At 40.8% G+C, this 18,961-nt stretch overlaps 2 protein-coding genes across 7 annotated transcripts in view; both read right to left on the bottom strand.

The window, feature by feature from the left end:
* The window catches only part of IL18R1 (interleukin 18 receptor 1), a 37,541-nt gene extending 36,192 nt beyond the window's left edge, over positions 1 to 1,349 (bottom strand). For 2 of the 4 annotated variants that reach the window (XM_057496888.1, XM_036907404.2), the window contains exon 1: positions 906 to 1,349. The gene's annotated coding sequence lies outside the window, so the exon portion shown is untranslated. Of the gene's footprint in view, positions 1 to 320; positions 397 to 905 lie in introns of those variants that run through there. The other 2 variants (XM_036907402.2, XM_036907403.2) reach the window with 2 other exon arrangements.
* A 669-nt stretch (positions 1,350 to 2,018) lies between these two features.
* The window catches only part of IL1RL1 (interleukin 1 receptor like 1), a 32,622-nt gene continuing 15,679 nt past the window's right edge, over positions 2,019 to 18,961 (bottom strand). For all 3 annotated transcript variants that reach the window (XM_036907401.2, XM_057496889.1, XM_036907400.2), the window contains 5 exons: positions 16,815 to 16,956; positions 16,576 to 16,721; positions 11,596 to 11,742; positions 10,422 to 10,589; positions 2,019 to 7,467 (listed from right to left, as the gene is read on the bottom strand). In XM_036907401.2, coding sequence (XP_036763296.2) covers positions 7,082 to 7,467; positions 10,422 to 10,589; positions 11,596 to 11,742; positions 16,576 to 16,721; positions 16,815 to 16,956 — 989 coding nt within the window. In that variant the 3' untranslated portion in view covers positions 2,019 to 7,081. The remainder of the gene's footprint in view (positions 7,468 to 10,421; positions 10,590 to 11,595; positions 11,743 to 16,575; positions 16,722 to 16,814; positions 16,957 to 18,961) is intronic.

An 18,961-nucleotide genomic window follows, 5' to 3' on the forward strand; every position in this document is an offset into this window, starting at 1 on the left:
CTACTTCATTTGACCTGTAGGGTTGGGTGAAAATAATTAATCTAAAAGTTTCTACACAGTGCCAGACAGAAAGTAAGTGCTTAATAAATGGAAACTATCACTTATTTTAGCTGTTCTCACTTTTCCAGGAAAAAAAACTGAGAATGTTTTAACTTCTAAAACTATAGTATCAGGGTAAGCTGATGATACTGTCTCACCAGTTATTTACGTGTGGGTGTCCACACACACACACACACACATACACACGTATACTAAAAATGTAAAATTACATATACACAGATACATATAGACAGTCCCCGATTTATAATGGTTGGACTTACGATTTTTCAGCTTTATGATGGTGTGGAAGCAATCTCCTTTTAGGAGAAACTGTATTTTGGGTTTTGAATTTGATCTTTTCCCAGGCTAGTGACAGGCATGTGACACCCTGTTGCAATGCCGGGCAGAAGAGCAAACTGCAGTCAGTCACAGAGAGGTCAATAACTCATACGCTGACAACCTTTCTGTACCCAGATAACCATTCGGATTTTCCTTTTTAGTACAGTATTCAATAAATTACATGAGATATTCAACATTTTATTATAAAATTAGCGAGTGTTGGATGATTTTGCCTAACTGTAGGCCAATGGAAGTGCTTTGAGCATGCTTTAGACTAGGCTAAACTCTAATTTTCAGAAGGTTAGATGTATTAAATGCATTTTCAACTTGGGATATTTTCAATTCACATGGGTTTATCGGGGTGTAATCCCATACCAAGTGAAGGAGGATCTGTAAGCATAATGGCGTACACAGTTAATTGCTTTTGCGTTCAGAATCTGCCTCCAAGGCTGGGTTGCCCTTTGTCCCCAGGCTGGCGGCAGAGGGCAGCGGGGAGGGGTGCAGGTGGCACAGGAGCCCGTCCTTACCTGCACAGAGGGGTGTCCCTGGGCTGGGGCGGGGCAGCGGCCCCTCGTTCACACTGGTGGCGAAGGGATGGCCTGGGCGGTTCAGAAGGCAGGTGAGAAGCAGCAAGTTGCTGCCTCCCTAACACTGTGAAACAAGACAGCGCAGAGGGAAGCCGCAAGTGTGATTAAGATTAGGCAACTAGAAAAGGCTGAAAAAACAAAAAGGAACAGAAAGAAAGACAGAAAAAGCATCTGGCAGCCGCTGGCCCCGACACTCGTCTAGGCTCCAGGTGGGACGCTGCCCCGGGCCCGAGGGTGTTCCTCTGCGGGGGTGCTCCAGTCCGGGCTGCTCCAAGAGGGGCGCTGCTCCTGCCGCGTGCAGCCTGGGATGTTCCTCCACGGGATTGCTCCCGCTCTGGGGGTGCTCCTCGGTGGGGGGGCGTCCTCCGGGTGAGGGGATGCGCCCAGGCCGGCGGTGCTCCTGGTCTGGGGGCGCTGTGGCCGGGGATGCGCCGCGCGCTCCTCGCCGCGTGCCGAGGCGCCGCTCCAGCACCCGGGAGCCCAGCGGGTGACCGCGGGGTTCCCGGAGCGCAGCTGGGAAACCGGGCCGGAGCCCCGGCCCCTAGCACAGCTGCGGCCTCCGCGACAACCGCGCTTCCCGGGGGCTCTCGGCTGGGGCGGGGGCCGGTGGGCGGCGGCCCGGCGACTTGTGGGGCCTGGAGGTGGTGCGCTGTGCTTCTCCTACGCACCCTTCAGGCCGCGCCCTATAGGAAGGGAGCTGGGGAGGCCAGGGACCTGCGCCAGGCAGACGGGCGACATCTGCCCTGAAAGGGAAGGGGCTGCGGACAGGAAAGGGGCCAAGGAAGCGTCCCGAAGACACAGGACGGCTCCCTGACGTGAACCAGAGGCAGGGGGAGGTCACCGCCCGGAGCATGCAGTGTCAGGTGACCCTGGGCTTAGCCTGGGGACTTCGCTTTGGGGAGTAACAGAGAGGGCGCAGAGGTGCTGAAATGAGGTTTTCAATTGTTTAGAGAGGAAAGGAGGCCAAAGAGAAAGATACGTTTCTCAACTTTTCTAGTGCTCTAGTGCGGTCGGACTCAGGATACATTTTTAGCCTGGTCGGTGGTTGGGGCTTTCAAGCAAAAGTGAAGCCTGAAATCCGTGGCTGACAGGAAAAGGGTTTAATGAGAATGATTTTCATTCTTTATACCCAGTCAAAATAATTCATCACCTAATAAAAGAGAAAATTCATACAATTATCTCATTCAATATAATAAAAGAAGTATCTGACAAAATTCAACATTTTGAATTCAACATATTCAAGAACTGAAGATTCTCTCTTGAGTAATAACATTCGGAAAACAAAATAGAAAGGAACATTCTTAATCTGATAAAAGGCATATATAAGAAACCCACGGGTAACTTTGTAATTAATAGTGAAACACTGCTTTTTCCTAAGATGGGGAGCAAGATAAGGGTATCAGCTCTCACTTAGGACAATCATTTGTAATAAGTAAAGAAATAAAAATAGAAGACATAAAGATTGGAAAGGAAGAAACGAAACTACTGGTTTTGACAGAGGATATAATTTTTTGTAGATCACCCTTTGCAATCTACAAAAAATACTGGAAACAGTGTTAGTTTAGCAAGATCATGGAATACAAGATCGATATACAAAAATCCAGTGTAATTCTGTATATGAGTAATGGAAATTTATTAAAAATACCACTTAAAACAGCATTAAAAAAATCAAATACCAAAGTATAAACCGTTTGAAAGATGTACAAGATATCTACTATGAAAACTACAAAATACTGCTGAGAGAAATGAAAGTCCTAAGTAAATGGAGGGATATGCCATGTTTATGGCTTAGAAGACTCATTGTTAAGAGGTTTCTTCTCCACAAAATACAGATTTTATAGAGTCTATACAATTTTGGACTCTAAGTAACGGAGTCTAAGTATATGAAATATATAGGTTATGTTTTTCATACCATCCCAATCTAATTCTCTGGAAGAATTTTCAAAGAAATTGAGAAACTATTTATAAAACTTTTGTGAAAATGCAAATGATCTGGAATAGAACAATCTTGAAAAAAAGAACAAAGTTACTGGACTTATGCCAACTTTAAAGTTTACAACAAGGTAATAGTAGTCTTGACAATGTAATATTTGCATGAGCATATAAATGGAAAATTATGGAGGGTAGAATACCCACACATAAATAGTCTATTGATTTTGACTATATCAGTTCAATGGGGAAAGAAAAATCTTTCACAAATGTTTCTGGAACAACTGAATATTTCTATGGAAAAAAAAGACCCCTGACCCTTACCCCATTTTATATACAAATATTAACTCATGGTGGACCACTGACCTAAATATAAAAGCTAAATAATAAACATTTCATAAAAATACGTAGGAGAATATGTCTATGACCCTGGGGTAGGCAAAAAAAAAAAAGCTTATGACACAAATAACACTAATCATGTAAGAAAATTTAATAAATTGAATGTCTTAAAATTTTTAAATGACACTATTTAAGAATGAAGAGGTAAGCCTGGAAAAATTCTCATCTTGTGTCTATCTGAAAAGGAACTTGTATCCAGAATACATAAGTAATTTCTACACATCAACAATATGAAAAGAAACAACACAATCTAAAAATGTGCAAGATTTTACTGTCACCAAATGACATACAAATAATCAGATAGAGCTTGGAAAAAGCTCAACTTCATAAATCATAAGGAAACTGCAAATGAAAATCACACTGAGATTCATTTAACACCCACTAAAATAAAAAATAAAAAGAATGCCAATACCAATCATTGGGAGGAGATGAAACAACAGAAATCTCATACAAAACTGGAGGGAATGTAAAGTGGTACAATTAGTTTGCAAAAACAATTTGTCAGTTTCTTTAAAAGTGTATATATATATATATATATATATATATATATATATATATATACACTTATGACCACTCCTAGATAGTGAACCAAAAGAAAAGCATGTTTACAAGAGGCCATATTCATAATAGCTATAAAGCAGGAAACAATCCATATGTCCATCAACAGGGAAATGGTTTAACAGACTGTTGTCCAGCCAAATGGTGGAGTATGACTCAATAACACAAAGAAACAACTACTGACACACACCAAACATGGATGAATCACAAAAATGTTATGTTGTTTGGAAGTAGCAAGTCACAATGCTGTCTGACTTTATTAATGTGAATTCCAGGTTCTGACCACACTAATCCTTGGAAATAGAATCAGGCCATTGTTGGCCTCTGAAGAAGAGGGATTGTTTGGGAAATGACAGGAGGGAAATTTCTGGGATGATGGAAATATTTATTTCATATTTACATTGTATTGTAGGTGAATTTGACTCAACTAAAAATAACTTTGTGTTTTTATAATTCACAGGAATTTTCACCACCCTGTGGTAGACACCCAACAAGTTTTGGCTGAATTCATTTTATTCACACTGTGCTGTGGTGAAGCATGTATCACTCTCACTGTTCAGAAGAAACAGAGCAGGTAGTGGTGCTGCTGGTATGAGAAGCCAGGTCATCTGGCCATGCCTGACCTCTCTGTGATTGTGTAGCTTGGAACCACAGGCTGTTAGGAGCTGAGAGAGCCCACAGCACTCTTCTCCATCTTCCTATTTTTCAGTTGCAGAAACTGAGGCCAGAGAGCTCAGGTAACTTGGTAGGTGGTATCTAAGTTTGGGTAGAAGGGTGCTGGAGAAGTGAGTTTAATAATGTCAGAATTTCCCCCAAGGTCAGCCTTGTGTGGGTTCTTGAAAGTGTTTCCTTCCAAGAACCCCCAGTGGACTCTAGCCCCTTATAAGTAAGGAGTGTGTGTACCTTACTCACCTGTGTATCTCCCTTCCTCTCCCCACCCCACTCCAGAATACTCAGCACACGTTCAGAAAATATAAATGTTAAATACTTGCAAGGGACCGTATAATATAGATGGCAAAACATATTTCAAAATCAGAAATACAGAACAAATTGAAAACAAAGTTATTATGGAGCCAGGGAAGAGATTATTCTATGCCTTGCCATGATAGCTAGCTGCTTGCTGTACAAAGATCCCAAATTTGGGTCCACACTTTCAAGTAGCTAATATAAAGAGGGGAATAAAATCAGTTTCAGAATTCCCTGTGTCATAAATTAAAAACACATCTGTCATTCTAAGTGGGTGGGGAAGCAGGAATAAAAGCACATCTATTCCTGAGAGTGAGACTAGAGAGAATTTGTGCTTTAGAGGCCCTCGTCGAGAGAGGACATGGGGTATCATCCACATTACAAGAAACAGTGAAGTGGCATAGAACTAAGGCCATTGTATTGACTTTTCCTTCTTCTTCCTTTTTCACTTGATTAGCACAGAAATAGGAAGAGTTTGGTATGATTATTCTCCTTTTTTCCTAGGGTAACTAAGTTTTAGAGAAGTAACTTGCTCATGGTCACATAGCTGGTTGATAGCAGAGGATGACTTGTTGATTCCAAATTTGATGATGCTCACCAATCGGCTATACTGCGTCCTTTTCATTGGCTAATTGTTTAGTAATTCAATAAAATCAGATGTCACCAAATAAAAGCATAATAATCTACCAGAGTAATAACCAGATTTAGCAAATAAAAATACAACATGCCCAGTCAAATTTTAATTCCTGATCAGTTTCAGATGAAATTTCATTCTATGGATTCAGCTTAACTGATGTCTTGTATTTTATCTGGCAACTTTAAGCCAGGGATTATAGGGTGCATGGATGGATGGGTAACTACAGATCCTTTAGGCAAACTTCCAAAAATACCATTACTTTCCAGATAAGATTCTGTAAAGTATTCGTTGAAAGACAGTTATTTCAAGATAATACTCCCTGTCAAGGGTCTGGTGGGAGTGAAATTCTCTTTTGCAGTTAAATATGAAATTATATACTTTATCAAGCAGCTCAGCTGAGGGGAGAATCTCTATCCACTTGCAAAATGTGTGCTCTGACAGGACTCCCAGGCTGAGGGAACACCCTGCCTTAGCCCGGGATCCACTGATGGGCTCTGTGGCCCATGAGAGCTCCATGAACTCCTTCACGAAAGTGATGGGCATGGCTTTGACTATGCAAACTAACTTCAGTTTTCCCAGAACAGTTCTGTCAAAATGCCCTACTAATTTCATAGAGATATTACAACAAAGTTTCTCAAGTTCAAAAAAAATGGAGATGTACTGATATGGTCATTGCAGAATTATTTATAATTATGACTATTTAAGTTGGAAACAACTTAAATATCCATCCATAACTAGCTGAGCATGTCATTTGTAGCACAACCATGAACTAGAACACCGTGACTATTTTTAAATATTAAAACTTAAATGACATAACAAGTGCTTTTATCATGATATTAAGCAGAAAAAATAAAAATTATACACTGTGTAATCTTAGCTATATAAACAGTATGCTTAAGCATGAATTAAAATTTCTTAAAAATACAAATTTACCAAAATGCTTAAAATTTAAAAATGCTTAGGATGATGGATTTATGAATTTTTATTATTTTCTCCTTTCATACTTTCTGTTCTTCTACAACTTTTATAGTGAGAAATATATACTCCTCAAGAGAATAAAAATGTATGAAAGAAATTTCAGAACTAAAAAGATTTTCGATTATATTGGCAGCTGGGTAAGGAACTCCAACCAGCGATATCCAGATGATAATGCTTGCCTCCAATCCAATCAAATACAATAAATTCTGACATGTTGGGAATAAGATCCACTTGAGAGAATCTGAGTGTTCTTCAAGATTTCATGAAAATTTAACCCTTAAACTTTTAGTTTGATGTTCAAAATGTAGAATACAGATGAAGAAAGAGGATAGAAAGAACAAGCGAAAGAAAGAAAGGGAAAGAGCATAGTGAAAAAGATCCCAGGCCAGTAGAGAGAGACCCACAAGGGAGAGAGGGAAGGAAATGTGGGGTGGACAGAAGGGGATGCAGGATAAAAAATTACGGGCATTCTGCATCCACCCAGAATCAGGGAAACGGAAGATAAATTATTGAATGAAACTTGAGACCTGAATACCCTTGACATTCCTGCATCTTACACCTCAATTCCCAGTATCTGGTACTGGGGAGCAATCCACCCAGCTGTTGCTGGGAGTCACCGAATTTGGTTCATTAGCACATCAAACAAGCGCTACTGCCCCTGGGTGCTCAGAGAAGCCAAACCAGAAGTTTTTCCAGGAAGTTTGTTTGCCACAGGCATGTGGTACCTCACTTGCTTCCAGAATTTGGAATTCAGGGACTGTTTGCTAGCCACATGGTCTTCCCTCCACTTGATGGTGCCCTGCACTTTCACAATATGCTTTAGGGAATCTTGGAGCTCTCCAAACTGCAGCCCTTTGGGCCCACTGGGAGCCTCCATTTCAATGAGAATCACCTTGGAGTCGTTCTGGATGAGGGCGCTGTGCAAGGCGATCTCCTGTTCATAGGCAAACTCCTTGCTGTGCATGATCTCAGGAGTCAGGATGAAAATGTGCCGCCTACTCTTTTGTATGTTGGCTTCCACAGCAGTGACCGCATCTAGGAATGAAAGACATGGGTAAGATTTCCTGTTGCATTTTTAATTCTAGTGCTTTGATCATAAATGCTCTGAATTTTTAGAAATTGTTATTGTTATAATCTGGTGTGAGCATCTGATACAGATGGATTCGCTTATTCAGAAAAATGGGAATGTGCTGGGATAGAGAGGCCACTGTGTTCCTCTTACCATGTTCCAGTGAGATCAGCCCCAAGGCGTCTTCCCTCCCAGGTAGATCAGTCCTAACTAAAAAGGGTCTTGCCAGTTATGTGGGAATGTAGAAGTAATTAGCTGAAGACTTAGATTTCAGATTCATTATCGACATATTATCCTCTTAGAATATTAGTTTACATGTTTTAAAGGGGCTTAGAATTTTGCCTCTTATATTACAGAGTGCAGACTCAGGAACCTTTGATTCTCTAGACTAAAGTCTTTAGGGAAACCCTGGACCCACTTAACACCCACCCACCATCCCCAATTATCTCTGTTTTAGAAGTTGATTTGATCCAGTCTAGAAAAATCTTAAGGAAGACCAGATCCCCTTATCAAGTCAGTGTGTATGGAAGATCAACTCCCTGCTGATGTCAGTTAACTTCTGGTGAACTTGGAAAGAAATGTAAAACACCCAGTTCTCACTGCAAGGAGGTAACTGCATGTGTCAGGAAGCACAACCATGAACTCATGGTTCATGAACTTTAAGAATAACTCAAGATATTCTTAAAGTATGGTGGCTAATAGAAGGCCAGTTCCCGTAGTCTGAAATAAGGAAATGCATGTTAAATGGTGCCAGATAGAGACCTGGGTCAGCCAGAATCCAAACAGAAAACTCAGCACATGTAAAAGGACTGACTAAAAGGAGTTTAATGAAAGGACAGTTTATCAAAGATGTGGGCAGAGCCAAGGGGAATCGATGATACGTGGTGTAGACCCTCACAACTGGTACTATCAGGGAGCCAGTACCATCCTCCAGGTGTGATGGGAGAAAGCAGTTATGGAGGCCAAGGAGGATAAACTTGAGGAAGATGGACTAGCAGGAGCCCATGCTCCAGGAGAGAGCAGCACAGCTGCTCCGGTAGCCCCAGGGGAGGTGCCTCCTGTTGGCCAGACCCAGCATGGAGCAGAGGGCAAGGGCAGGATGGATTCCATAATGAACAGCCGCCCAGGGCCAATTTGGACAGACGGAGGGCGTTGTGGTCAATTTGAAGGAGCAAACAGAAGCATGGGAAGAAATACACTGCCTGGGTCAGTCACAGACTTTTTCTAAGGGAAAAGTGAAGATTGGGGTTGTTTTGTTAGTTTTATTTTACTTAGTTGAGGTAAGGTCAGAGGACGTATTGGAGGGAGGGGAAGTGGGAATTTTTTCCAAAAGAAAAACAGCATTATAAAGGCAACCAGGCTCGTGCATCCGTTCGCTGGTGTTCACATTCACCTGGAAGAGAAGTGGCTAGAAATGAGGTTGACAGACCTGAGAAAGAAGAGATGACGAGCCTACCGCCAGACATAGCACATGGAGCGAGATTACAGACAGCTGGAGTCCCTGCAGCTCCTTGGGGAAAAGCATTTGAGCACCATGACTCATTATTCCCTACCTGCAGGGGTAGCCAGACGGGGAGCTGGAGGGAAAATAGGTTCCTTGGAGACAACTTGGATTACATTTTCCTTAATTATACACTTTATGTCTCTAGGGGATCAATGTGACCCAAATAGTCCAGAATAAACCAAATTCCCCTGTTGTGTGTACCTTTACATCTATAGGTACCAAATCCCTATTTCTAGTAGGCACGTTGGTTTAAATTCACAGTCTACTAATATTAACTTTATTGGACTTGTTCTCTTAATGCCCCTGTCTCTTTAATATTCCAGTTTGGTTTTTGTAGAATCGTACAAAATTTCTGGACACGAAAGACTCCATCTTGAAGCTCCATTTTCCTTTCTAACTAATGAGCTTTTGAAATGGGCAAAAGGACCTTTTAAACTGGAGTAGAAATAGCAACTGCTTTACAAGCATTTGCTCATTAAGCCAACTGATGTCTGGATCATAAAAATAGTCAGTGTGGACTTTGTGAAGGTAGAGTAATGCATATCAGGGATAGTTGCATTGATAACACCAAAAGATGTGTCAAATAAAGTATAAATAAAACAGCTCAGCCTGGTAGTGCCAGACAAAGGTTCCTTTTCTCTTTCCCCTCTTCCATTCAAGTCATGTAATTGTCCCTCTTCCTTTTTCTCATAAAAAAACCTTGTTTTTCCTGTGCAGACAGGGCACATTATCCAATTGCTGACAGGATCTCTGCTCCCTAAACTGCAATTTTCTGAGACTCCAAGTAAAGGCCCTCATTTTTGTTTTAGCCTTGCCTACTTTTTCTCAGTGCATGTTTCTGAGGAATTCGGGAAGGGTTGCAAGGAGGGTTCACAGGTACTTGACATAAATATGGAGGGAAGTGCTGGGATTGTAACACAGTGTCAAAGCACACAGAGTTAATTAGGGAAATTAAGAAACAGAAGGCACATCTCTAGTTGTTCTTGTGAGAATATAAATTGGCAAATGTTTCACCAATACAAGGAAAATCATGAAGACTCTCTGACTTCTTTCAAATATTTTAGCCAATACCGCTGGATATTAGAACAAAATTCTCTTGTTTTCAGATCTTCCAGAGAGAATTAAGAAATTTCAGAGTTATCCTAGTGTGGACATGGGAAGTAAAGTCAGGGGGGCGTGCTGCTAAGTCCACATATCAAGGATGCCTTAAGTACCTTCAAGTCACTGACACTGACACCTCGTGATCAGGGCAGCAATGGCAGCAAGGGGAACAAAGGGTCTCCTTCTGAGGATATATTTCAGAGCTCTGGTCTTAAATGACTGAAATTCCTTATCCAGTTCAAGGGTAAGACCACCTATCTCTTAACCTTCTGATGAATATGAATTTCTGTCCCTGATACATGTTGAGAGTTTTACCTTCTCCAGGTAGCAGATCTCTCCCATAAATGCACAAGTTATAGCCACACTTATTTTCAAGAACATCAGGCAGAATCTGGTGAACAAAGGATTCCACAAAACTGGCCACCTCTGGATTATTTTTGTAGTTCCTTGGATAGATAACATAAGCATCATAAATCTTTCCATCTGAAAGTGAAAACAAGAAATACAGCTTTATTACTTTGTTCTTCTAAGTCTCATTTGACTCTTAGCGACATTCTTCAGAGTTTTATGGTTGTTGGTGAATTTAACCCATCCTCAAAAATATTCTAGAACCTAGAAATGATGACAATTTACTGCCACAAAATGTCACCAGGCTATATTAATACCAAAGTTCTCCTTTTAACTGTCTCAGATTAAATGACAGAGAACAAGCAAAGCCTGCCCAGATTAGTTCAAACCATATTATCAAGTTTGATCAGTTACCTATTAATAAGTATTTATAATCATGAATAAGGGCCCTGTGCTGCATTGGGTAGGTCTCAAACTTATCTTGTTTTCCCCATGCCTTCCTGGAGGAAGTGAAAATGCTAAAGGCTAGTAGTGGCAAGTGAGTAGAAAATGTTTAAAGGGATCTTAGTTTCTCACAAATCAAACAACTAGTTGAGTAGATCATATGGAAGATCTAAGGTATGTCTACCTCTAAATGAAAGAATGGTGCTCACACTTAGCAGACAGAACTTTTTTCTTTCATGTGTATACTTATGTGCATAGATAGGTAAGACTCTTGATGGCCATGGTTTCTGGAAAAATATACCTGCATTCTGAGGCACCTTTCTAACCTATTCACATATGGAAAACAGGAACCATTTTGTTAATATTTTAAATTCCATGAAGTTTGCCAATACACATTTCCCAAATGTTTAAACCCTCGTGTGCTTGGGGCAGATTCTGTAATTGGGGATTTAGTAGAAGCAGCAGTCCTACTGGGGAGGAAATTTGAGCTGTTGAGATGAATCTCAGAACCATGAGGAGCAACAGGGACAGAGAGTGGCCTTTCAGTGGACTCGAAAAGATTCTCCTGGTGACATGCTGGCAGGCAAAAGAGAATCTGGGTTTAGTAGCACAGTTATTAAGAGATCAATAGACAAGTAACCCAACAGCCATTATGGGACCTTTTCTTTTGGAGTAAAACTTGAAACTTGCCTCTTACCATTTCTAGTCTTGTAAGGTCTAGCTATGTCTCTCCAGAGCAGAATAACCTCGATCCAGAACACTTTTAAAAATATCACCAGGACATTGATTAGCATTAACAATATGCTAAATCCTGCAAGTACGTAGTAGTTGCTTTGACGATCAACTGTTCAAAAGGTAGGGGGAGGACAAAAACAATCATTATGATTACTAAAACAAGGTAAAATACACGGATACATGGATGCTGGCCTCCATTGGGAGTATAGGAGGTTCATACAAGAGATGCCCACTTGGAATTTTCATGGCTGCTTCAAGAATCAGTAAATGGATGTTTGTGGAGCCCCTCCTCTGCAAGACACCAGGCTAGGCACTGGAGGAGATCCTCAAAGCATAAGAGGCACAAAGAAGCATGTAAACTGAACTGAGAGAAGAGGTAAAAGCATGACTTTAAGTGGCAGAGGTTTTTAAAAGGAGCATTCACTCCATGCTGGACTAGGCAATGAGTGCTTCCTGTAGGAGGAGGCCCCCAAAGAAGGGGTACAATTCCAATAGCTATAAAAAGGAAAATGTAATTCTGGCAAGAGAGGATGTGTGAGCCCAAAGGCAGAGATGAGAGGGTGTTTTCTGAGGACCTAGAGCAATCCATCTAGGAAATCAGTGAAGGATATGGTAGGAAAAGTGGGTCGGGACTAGGTTCTGACCAGCTTGAGGCTCCAGTGAAGGCATTTAGCCTGTATTTGGAATGTCATGGGAGCCACTAAAGAGTGTTGAGTCGGTGTTCACAATCAAAGCAGTTTTCAAGCAAGATTAATCTGATGGTAGTGCAAGGTGTGTTTCTGTGGAAAGTGACCGCAGGCACTCAAAGGTAGTATGAGATTGGAAGTTTCTCCAGTACTTGGAGTGAGCAATGAGGAGGGTTCTGACTGGCGTAATAATGAGTCAGAAATGGGCAAACCTGGTATTGGGGGCATTAAGGAGAAAGAATCGCAGTCTTGGGGACTTACTCCATTGAGGCTGGTGGCATAGGAAAGCAGGGAAGAAATAAGAGACACGTAAATCTCTAAAGCATATTTGATGGAGAAGTCCGAATTCCTGGGTTCCAGGTGCTGAATGAACCTTTCCTTCTCTATGGGGAACTTGATTTCACCATCATTGAACTTTGTCCTCTATTCATTGCTTCACAATACATATGAATATAAATACATATATATGCAAAACGGTCCTCATCTTCAGTCTTGTAACAGAAATATGCAAATTGAACATAAACACTGTGCTCATTAGTAATATTTTGGACTGTTTTAAGTTTATTTCCCTCTTTAGAATTGTTAACTATCCTATCTTAAAAAGAATCCCACTGAAGATGAAAGTGAGAGGAAACTCAAGTGAGATTTCGTTATATAGATCTTTTTATTTTCACCTGAAGTCTTGAAGCATGGAGAGGTCTCAGTTTTGCCATAGAAAATCACTAGCCCATATTTGCAAATCCCTCCAATAGCTCATCAGCAACCTGAGTACCCAGAACTATGTAACCAAGAAAGGTCAAGGTGAAGTGACTCAAAGACTGAAAACTGGCAGAGCTTACTGTGGACAGAAATTCATATTCATCAGAAGGCTCATCAGTTTAAATGACAAATATTCTCTAAGTAAATCATCTCAATAGGATCCCTTTCCAGTTCACTCTTTCTAGAGATCCTTTCTGGAAGCACACCAGGAATCTACATATGTTACATGGAGAATGTGGTGATGTGACCTTGCAAGTACATGGCTGCTGCCACCAGGAGGAAAGAAGTTAATCCAATACATTAAAGGAAGTTGAAGTTCAATATCTTTCTAAATGTTAATGACTTTATGAATACACAAATAATTCTTGTGTGCAGTGACAAAGCACTTAATACCTGGCAAGTTATTCAACCTCTTTTTGTCTCATGTGCCTCATCTATAAAATTGGATAATAGTAGCAGTCTTTTTCATGGACTATTGATAAAATAAATGAGAAATTAAGTGGGAATTAATTAGACGGTTCCCAGTACACAGAAAAATGCTGAATAAACGTATACTATCATGATTATGAGTATCAACTATTTATTTAATGATGGGGACATAGGCTTTTTAAGTTTTTGTTTATAAGTTCAAGACAATGCTGTAATTTATTTCATTCTATGATTAAAAATAAAGGAATTTGTTGTGACAACTGAACAACAGTGGCAACAATTTTTGTTTAATTTGTACAGTTGAAAGAGTATGACCACGTTAACATGAAGAAAAACAGGTGAAATGTAGCAAATACAAATAAACTAGAAGGAAAAGAATCACTGAGTACATATAACATGAAAACAGTTTCAGTACATGAGCAATCAGAGAACATTCATAAAATGACAATGCAAGCCAAGCAGAGGATCACAACGCAGTGGCAGTGCAGGTGAGGAGTGGCCCTCTCCTCTGGGGCCCACAGTGTCCGCCCCACCACGGTGTCCGCCCCACCACACATTGCTCTGACCTGACACCTCAACATGGCGTACGTGGGCTGGGGTGACACAGGTATGAATGGCAGACACCTGATAACCAGCAGAGCACGATGCCCAAGTCATCTACAGGAGCCATGATTCTCTTTGTTTTATAAAGACTAACAAATCAGTGGCCAAAATTGAAATTAAAATGAAAAAAATCCCAAGTCCTCAGAGAGACTTGCTATGAACATACCAAACTGGTGGTCTACCTCTTTATCACCCTCAATTCTTGTTCATTATGTTATGTCTCTCTGTATTTATTCAAATTAACCTAGGCCCTGCCCAATTTAAGGGTGTAAACTGAGAGTTTCGCTCTCCTTTTGGCTATTTGGTAAACACATTCAATAATTTCTACATAGTTGTACATGGAATGACAATTTTTCTCCCTACCATTTTATATTGGATTAAATGGTTCATCTAAAAGCAGGTTGCTTTTGCCTGGAAATGCAAGTTAGGAAATCAAGAGGCATTCAGGAAGGAAACTCTTGTAAAACTATGTTTGCCAACATCATTACATGCAGTGACATACCAAGGGACTGGAAGGAAGTAGGAGTCTGCCCTTGAGAGGAGGAAGAGGTCATCCTGACTCATTTAGCATTCTCTGGGCAGGGTGATAAAAGCCCAGTGACCCCTAGCTGACCTTATTACTGTTCTCAATTGTCTATTGACAATGTATCCTCTTGTTTCCTACACCCAAGATCACTCTCCCTGCCTGGCCTCTATATGCCACTGATTATTTGTGAAGTAAAGTGTAACATTTTAAAAGATCATATATAGTGTCTTAAATTAATCTATTAAAAATTGCCTCAAATTAAAGTTAAAAGTATGCTAAATTCAGACAAAACTATAGGGATGCTATAAGTTGTTTGGCATTTCCAATTTATGGGGAAAGTTATTCAATTTAACGTTGTTTTGTTGTATAATTAAGCCTTATAGGTAAAGAAATAGAAGTGTGCAAAAATAGTTTTCCTTGATAACTTTGGTGTCCATTTATTCATTTGACAATTTTTTATTGATTGCGTGCTAGATGCCAGGCCCTGGGGTATAGACTGAGAATGCGAAGACAGGTAAGATGCCATCCCGTCCTCTGGGAGCTGACAGCCATACTCAGCAGACTCTCAAACAGATTTTTCTAAGTGTGATGAGTGCAAAGACAGAGACAGGGTCCTATAGAAATACATGGAAAGAGCATATACTCCAAACTGTTGGAGTTTGAGAAGCCTCCTTAGACAAGTTGGTACCTGAATTGCATGTTGAATAACAGATACAATAAAAGAGTGGGTTGAGCTACCAGACTTCCCATGAGCTCCAGTTAAATTTGGACTGGTGGTTGCCAGAGGTTGAGGGGGCTGGGAGAGGGGGGAGGGGGGCAAAATGGGTGAAATGTTTTTGTTTTATAGTTTAAATAAAACTGAATTTTATAAAAGAGGAAAAGAAAGACTGTATTGTTGTAGTAACCAAACAATGAATGTAATTAAATAAATGATAGTTCATCTGTATAATTGAAACTATGAAACCATTCAAGATTATGTTTTAGGAGCACATTTAATACCATGGAAAGATTTCTGATATATATTAAGTATTTTGTAAAATAAGTTACAAAAATTCCTATGTAATTTGTATGTATAAAAACATTTTTACCATCAAAATATATCTGAAGAGAATTTATATGGAAATATAGAGGCCCAAGAACAACCAAGACAAACTTGAAGAAGGAAATTGGAAGGCTTACTCTACCAAAAATCGTGGTTGATTGTAAAGCTAACAACAGTAATCAAGACATATTGTATTAGTTTAAAAACATGTTTTTTTCTAAGGAACAGAATGCAGGAGTCATACGCTTTTTCTGAATACAGCCAGAGAGTAAGTATGTACTTCAACTTTGCAAGTAGACCAAATAAATAAATAAATAAATTTAATATTTTACTAAGTTTTACAATGATAATGCATGCCTTATTACCAATTAGCATCTAAGGTTTTCTTACCAGAATGGGCAGCAATTAAATATTTTTGCCTTTTCATCCACTTTGCCAACCTCACTAACAAAAGGTGTGTTCTTTAGGCTAAAAAAAACCTGATTATAAAAGGGAATATGTCATAAAAGTTATGAAAAGAACATGTTCACATCTACTGTTGGTGTGTTTCCTTTCGTGTACAGTGAGACAAAGGAGCTGATGGAGCTGGGGAGAAGATGGCCAGACCAGCTGGGTGCCTCCAATGGACGGAAGCAGGGAAGAACTGGTCACGGAGAAGAAGGGGCAGAGGAGCAGGGGGAGGAAGTAAAGCAACAGAGAGGCGACCAGGCAAACCAGACTACAAACAGGCACGGTTCCCCAGGGGAGAAGCACGTTTTATGAGATGGATGGCTTCGGTTGTCTTGACAGATAGCCCTGGAACCCCCACACTCCAACACATGGTTCTCTAAGGAACGATTTCAGCATACAGGCGATAGAGCACACGCAGGTGACCCAAGTCTCAGAAACACTCCTTACTGGGGTTTTTCCTCCTTAGTCTTATGATGTGTCTTCGCAAGCCGTGCAAATTCAGGGCCAGACAGTGGTACTCCAGCAGTAAATCCTCTTCTCTCACATCAACTATTCTTAAAACGGTTTTCAGACAAGTGAAGTCGTTGCTAGAACTAAGAAGGCAACTTGTTACTTTTAATGCTTACTTTACAGTTGCAAATTGCATGGGAGGGGGAGAAGATGTTTTAACTTCGATATAAAAATACCTTTGATTTTGCTCTTGCTTCTCTTGAATTCTTGCTTCACCAAAGTTCTCAACTTTGCTTCTGTTGACCTGCCACAGGACGTAAGCCATGATCTGAGAGCCTTTCCCAAAGCAGGCAGAGCAAGTTATGTTTACCATTTTTCCTAGATGAGAAGGAAATAAATTCACCAATAAAACTAAATCCTGTGAAAAGTATTTTAGTTTAATGTGAAAAAAAAACTTGCTGAACCCCTAAAGTGTGCCATGAATTGGTTCCCATTTCCCCTCATCATCTCCAGGCCTTCGCTGCCCTCTGCCCTCACCTAACCTCCACCCTTCTCCTCTCCGCATTATCTTTATTTTACTCACAGTTCTGGTTGAAACTCAGTTCCCAAACCCTCTTACTGGAGTGAAAACTAAAGAGGCAAACAACTCTGGCATCACCGAGCCCACATTATAATATAGGATTTCCCTTTACTATAAAGCAGAATCTCTCTGTAACTTCTCTCTTCCACACCTTTCTCCTCCTGCCGAATTCTCTTCATCTCTCTAGAAGCTATCTTTGTTGGTAAAACGGTTTTACCTGACCTGGCTACAATCCCTGTACGTAATCGTCCAACACAAGCACTCTGCATCCCAACTCCTGAATTTGAAATTCTTCCTTGCATAACTGAAAGCTTAAAGACTGCCTTCCTGCCCTGACACAGGTGTTTAGCCATCCCTTACCCAGCCCTCTGGGTTCCCGCATCAAGAATCAGGCATCTACAGAGGGATGACAAGCTCAGTCTCTCAAAAGGCAACAGTCGCATAAACAAATGGTTAGAACACAAGGTATTCTCATGTTCTAATAGAAAGAATGACAAAGTGACATGGGAATACAGAGGGAGAAATCGTTGCAAGGAGCAGGGTTGCCACACTGCACACATAAATGGTACCCCTGGCCTTGGAGGGTGGCTTGGGGGATTTCACAGAGGAGATGATATTTGAGCTTAGTATTGGGAGATGAAAAGGAGAAAACAATGTGAGCAAAAGCAGAGAAGAATGTGGAGATGATGCATATCAGTGTGTGGAATAAAATGCAATTTTATGGTCCCTATGGAGGCCCCACAAGCAAGGTAAACTGTGCAGGGTGGAGATGCCTTCCATCAGCCGGGACACCTCATGCCGTGCTGTGGCAATGCCATACAACCACTCAGCCTGTGTTGGCAAGATTGCCACAGCCCCTCACCCATGATGAAGAAGAGAAACAAGCTGAATTGCTCAAAAAAGGTAACCTGGAAGGAAATCTGGTTCTCACATCCTTAATAGGATGCTTTAGGAGAATGAGTAACAATCCTAATCCTTGCCTCCTCTTACGTAGAAATACAGCATGAGAATGTACATTGCTGCTCTTGCAAGACTCTAGCCAAATGCATCCTTGACACACAGCTTTGATACATTGATAAATGTAACTTCTTCCCTGCCTGTGCTCCTACTGTAAAAAGGTATATAAACTATTCCCAGACAAAGGACTTTGGAGCAATCTGATCAGAACTCTCAGATCAACTGTCATCCCAGGTTATGGCCCTCGGGAAGACTCTGAAAAAACTCTTTCTTAATACAAAAACTGTTTATTTCAGTCAACAAAGGTAACAACTGAGTGGTGGTTAATGTGGTGGGCACACAGGGCACCTGAGATTAGTGACTGCATATGAGCCAGGTGGCCAGTGAGGACCAGGTCATGAGGGGACCCATTTTCCATGCTAAGAACTTTGAGTAGTGGACATACAGGAAAGGCCAAGATGGACAGAGTCAGAAACCCTGGGTATCGTCTGTCTATCATTAATCACCCATGACCTTGAGCATGTCATTTGTCTGTCTGAACCTAAGTATACACAAGCGTGAAGCAGAAGCAGAATCTACCCCTTGGTTAGATGTGAGCATGAAATGAGATGGCACTTGTGAAAGCCCCATGAGATACAAAGCATGATGGAAATGTGCCTGCTAACTATGGCTGCGACCACCTTGTCCCAATATTAACAAGTGCCCAAGGTGGGCTTTTCCACACAAGGCTTCTCATGTAATCTTCAAGATCCAGTATACTAACTGCCTGACCCTTGCTTAGGTAATTTGGACCAGAGATTTTATGGAAGGATTTTCCAGGCAACATTTACAGCATTCTTCAAGTTT

The sequence above is a fragment of the Manis pentadactyla genome, chromosome 2 (assembly GCF_030020395.1).
Source record: "Manis pentadactyla isolate mManPen7 chromosome 2, mManPen7.hap1, whole genome shotgun sequence".
NCBI lineage: Eukaryota > Metazoa > Chordata > Mammalia > Pholidota > Manidae > Manis > Manis pentadactyla.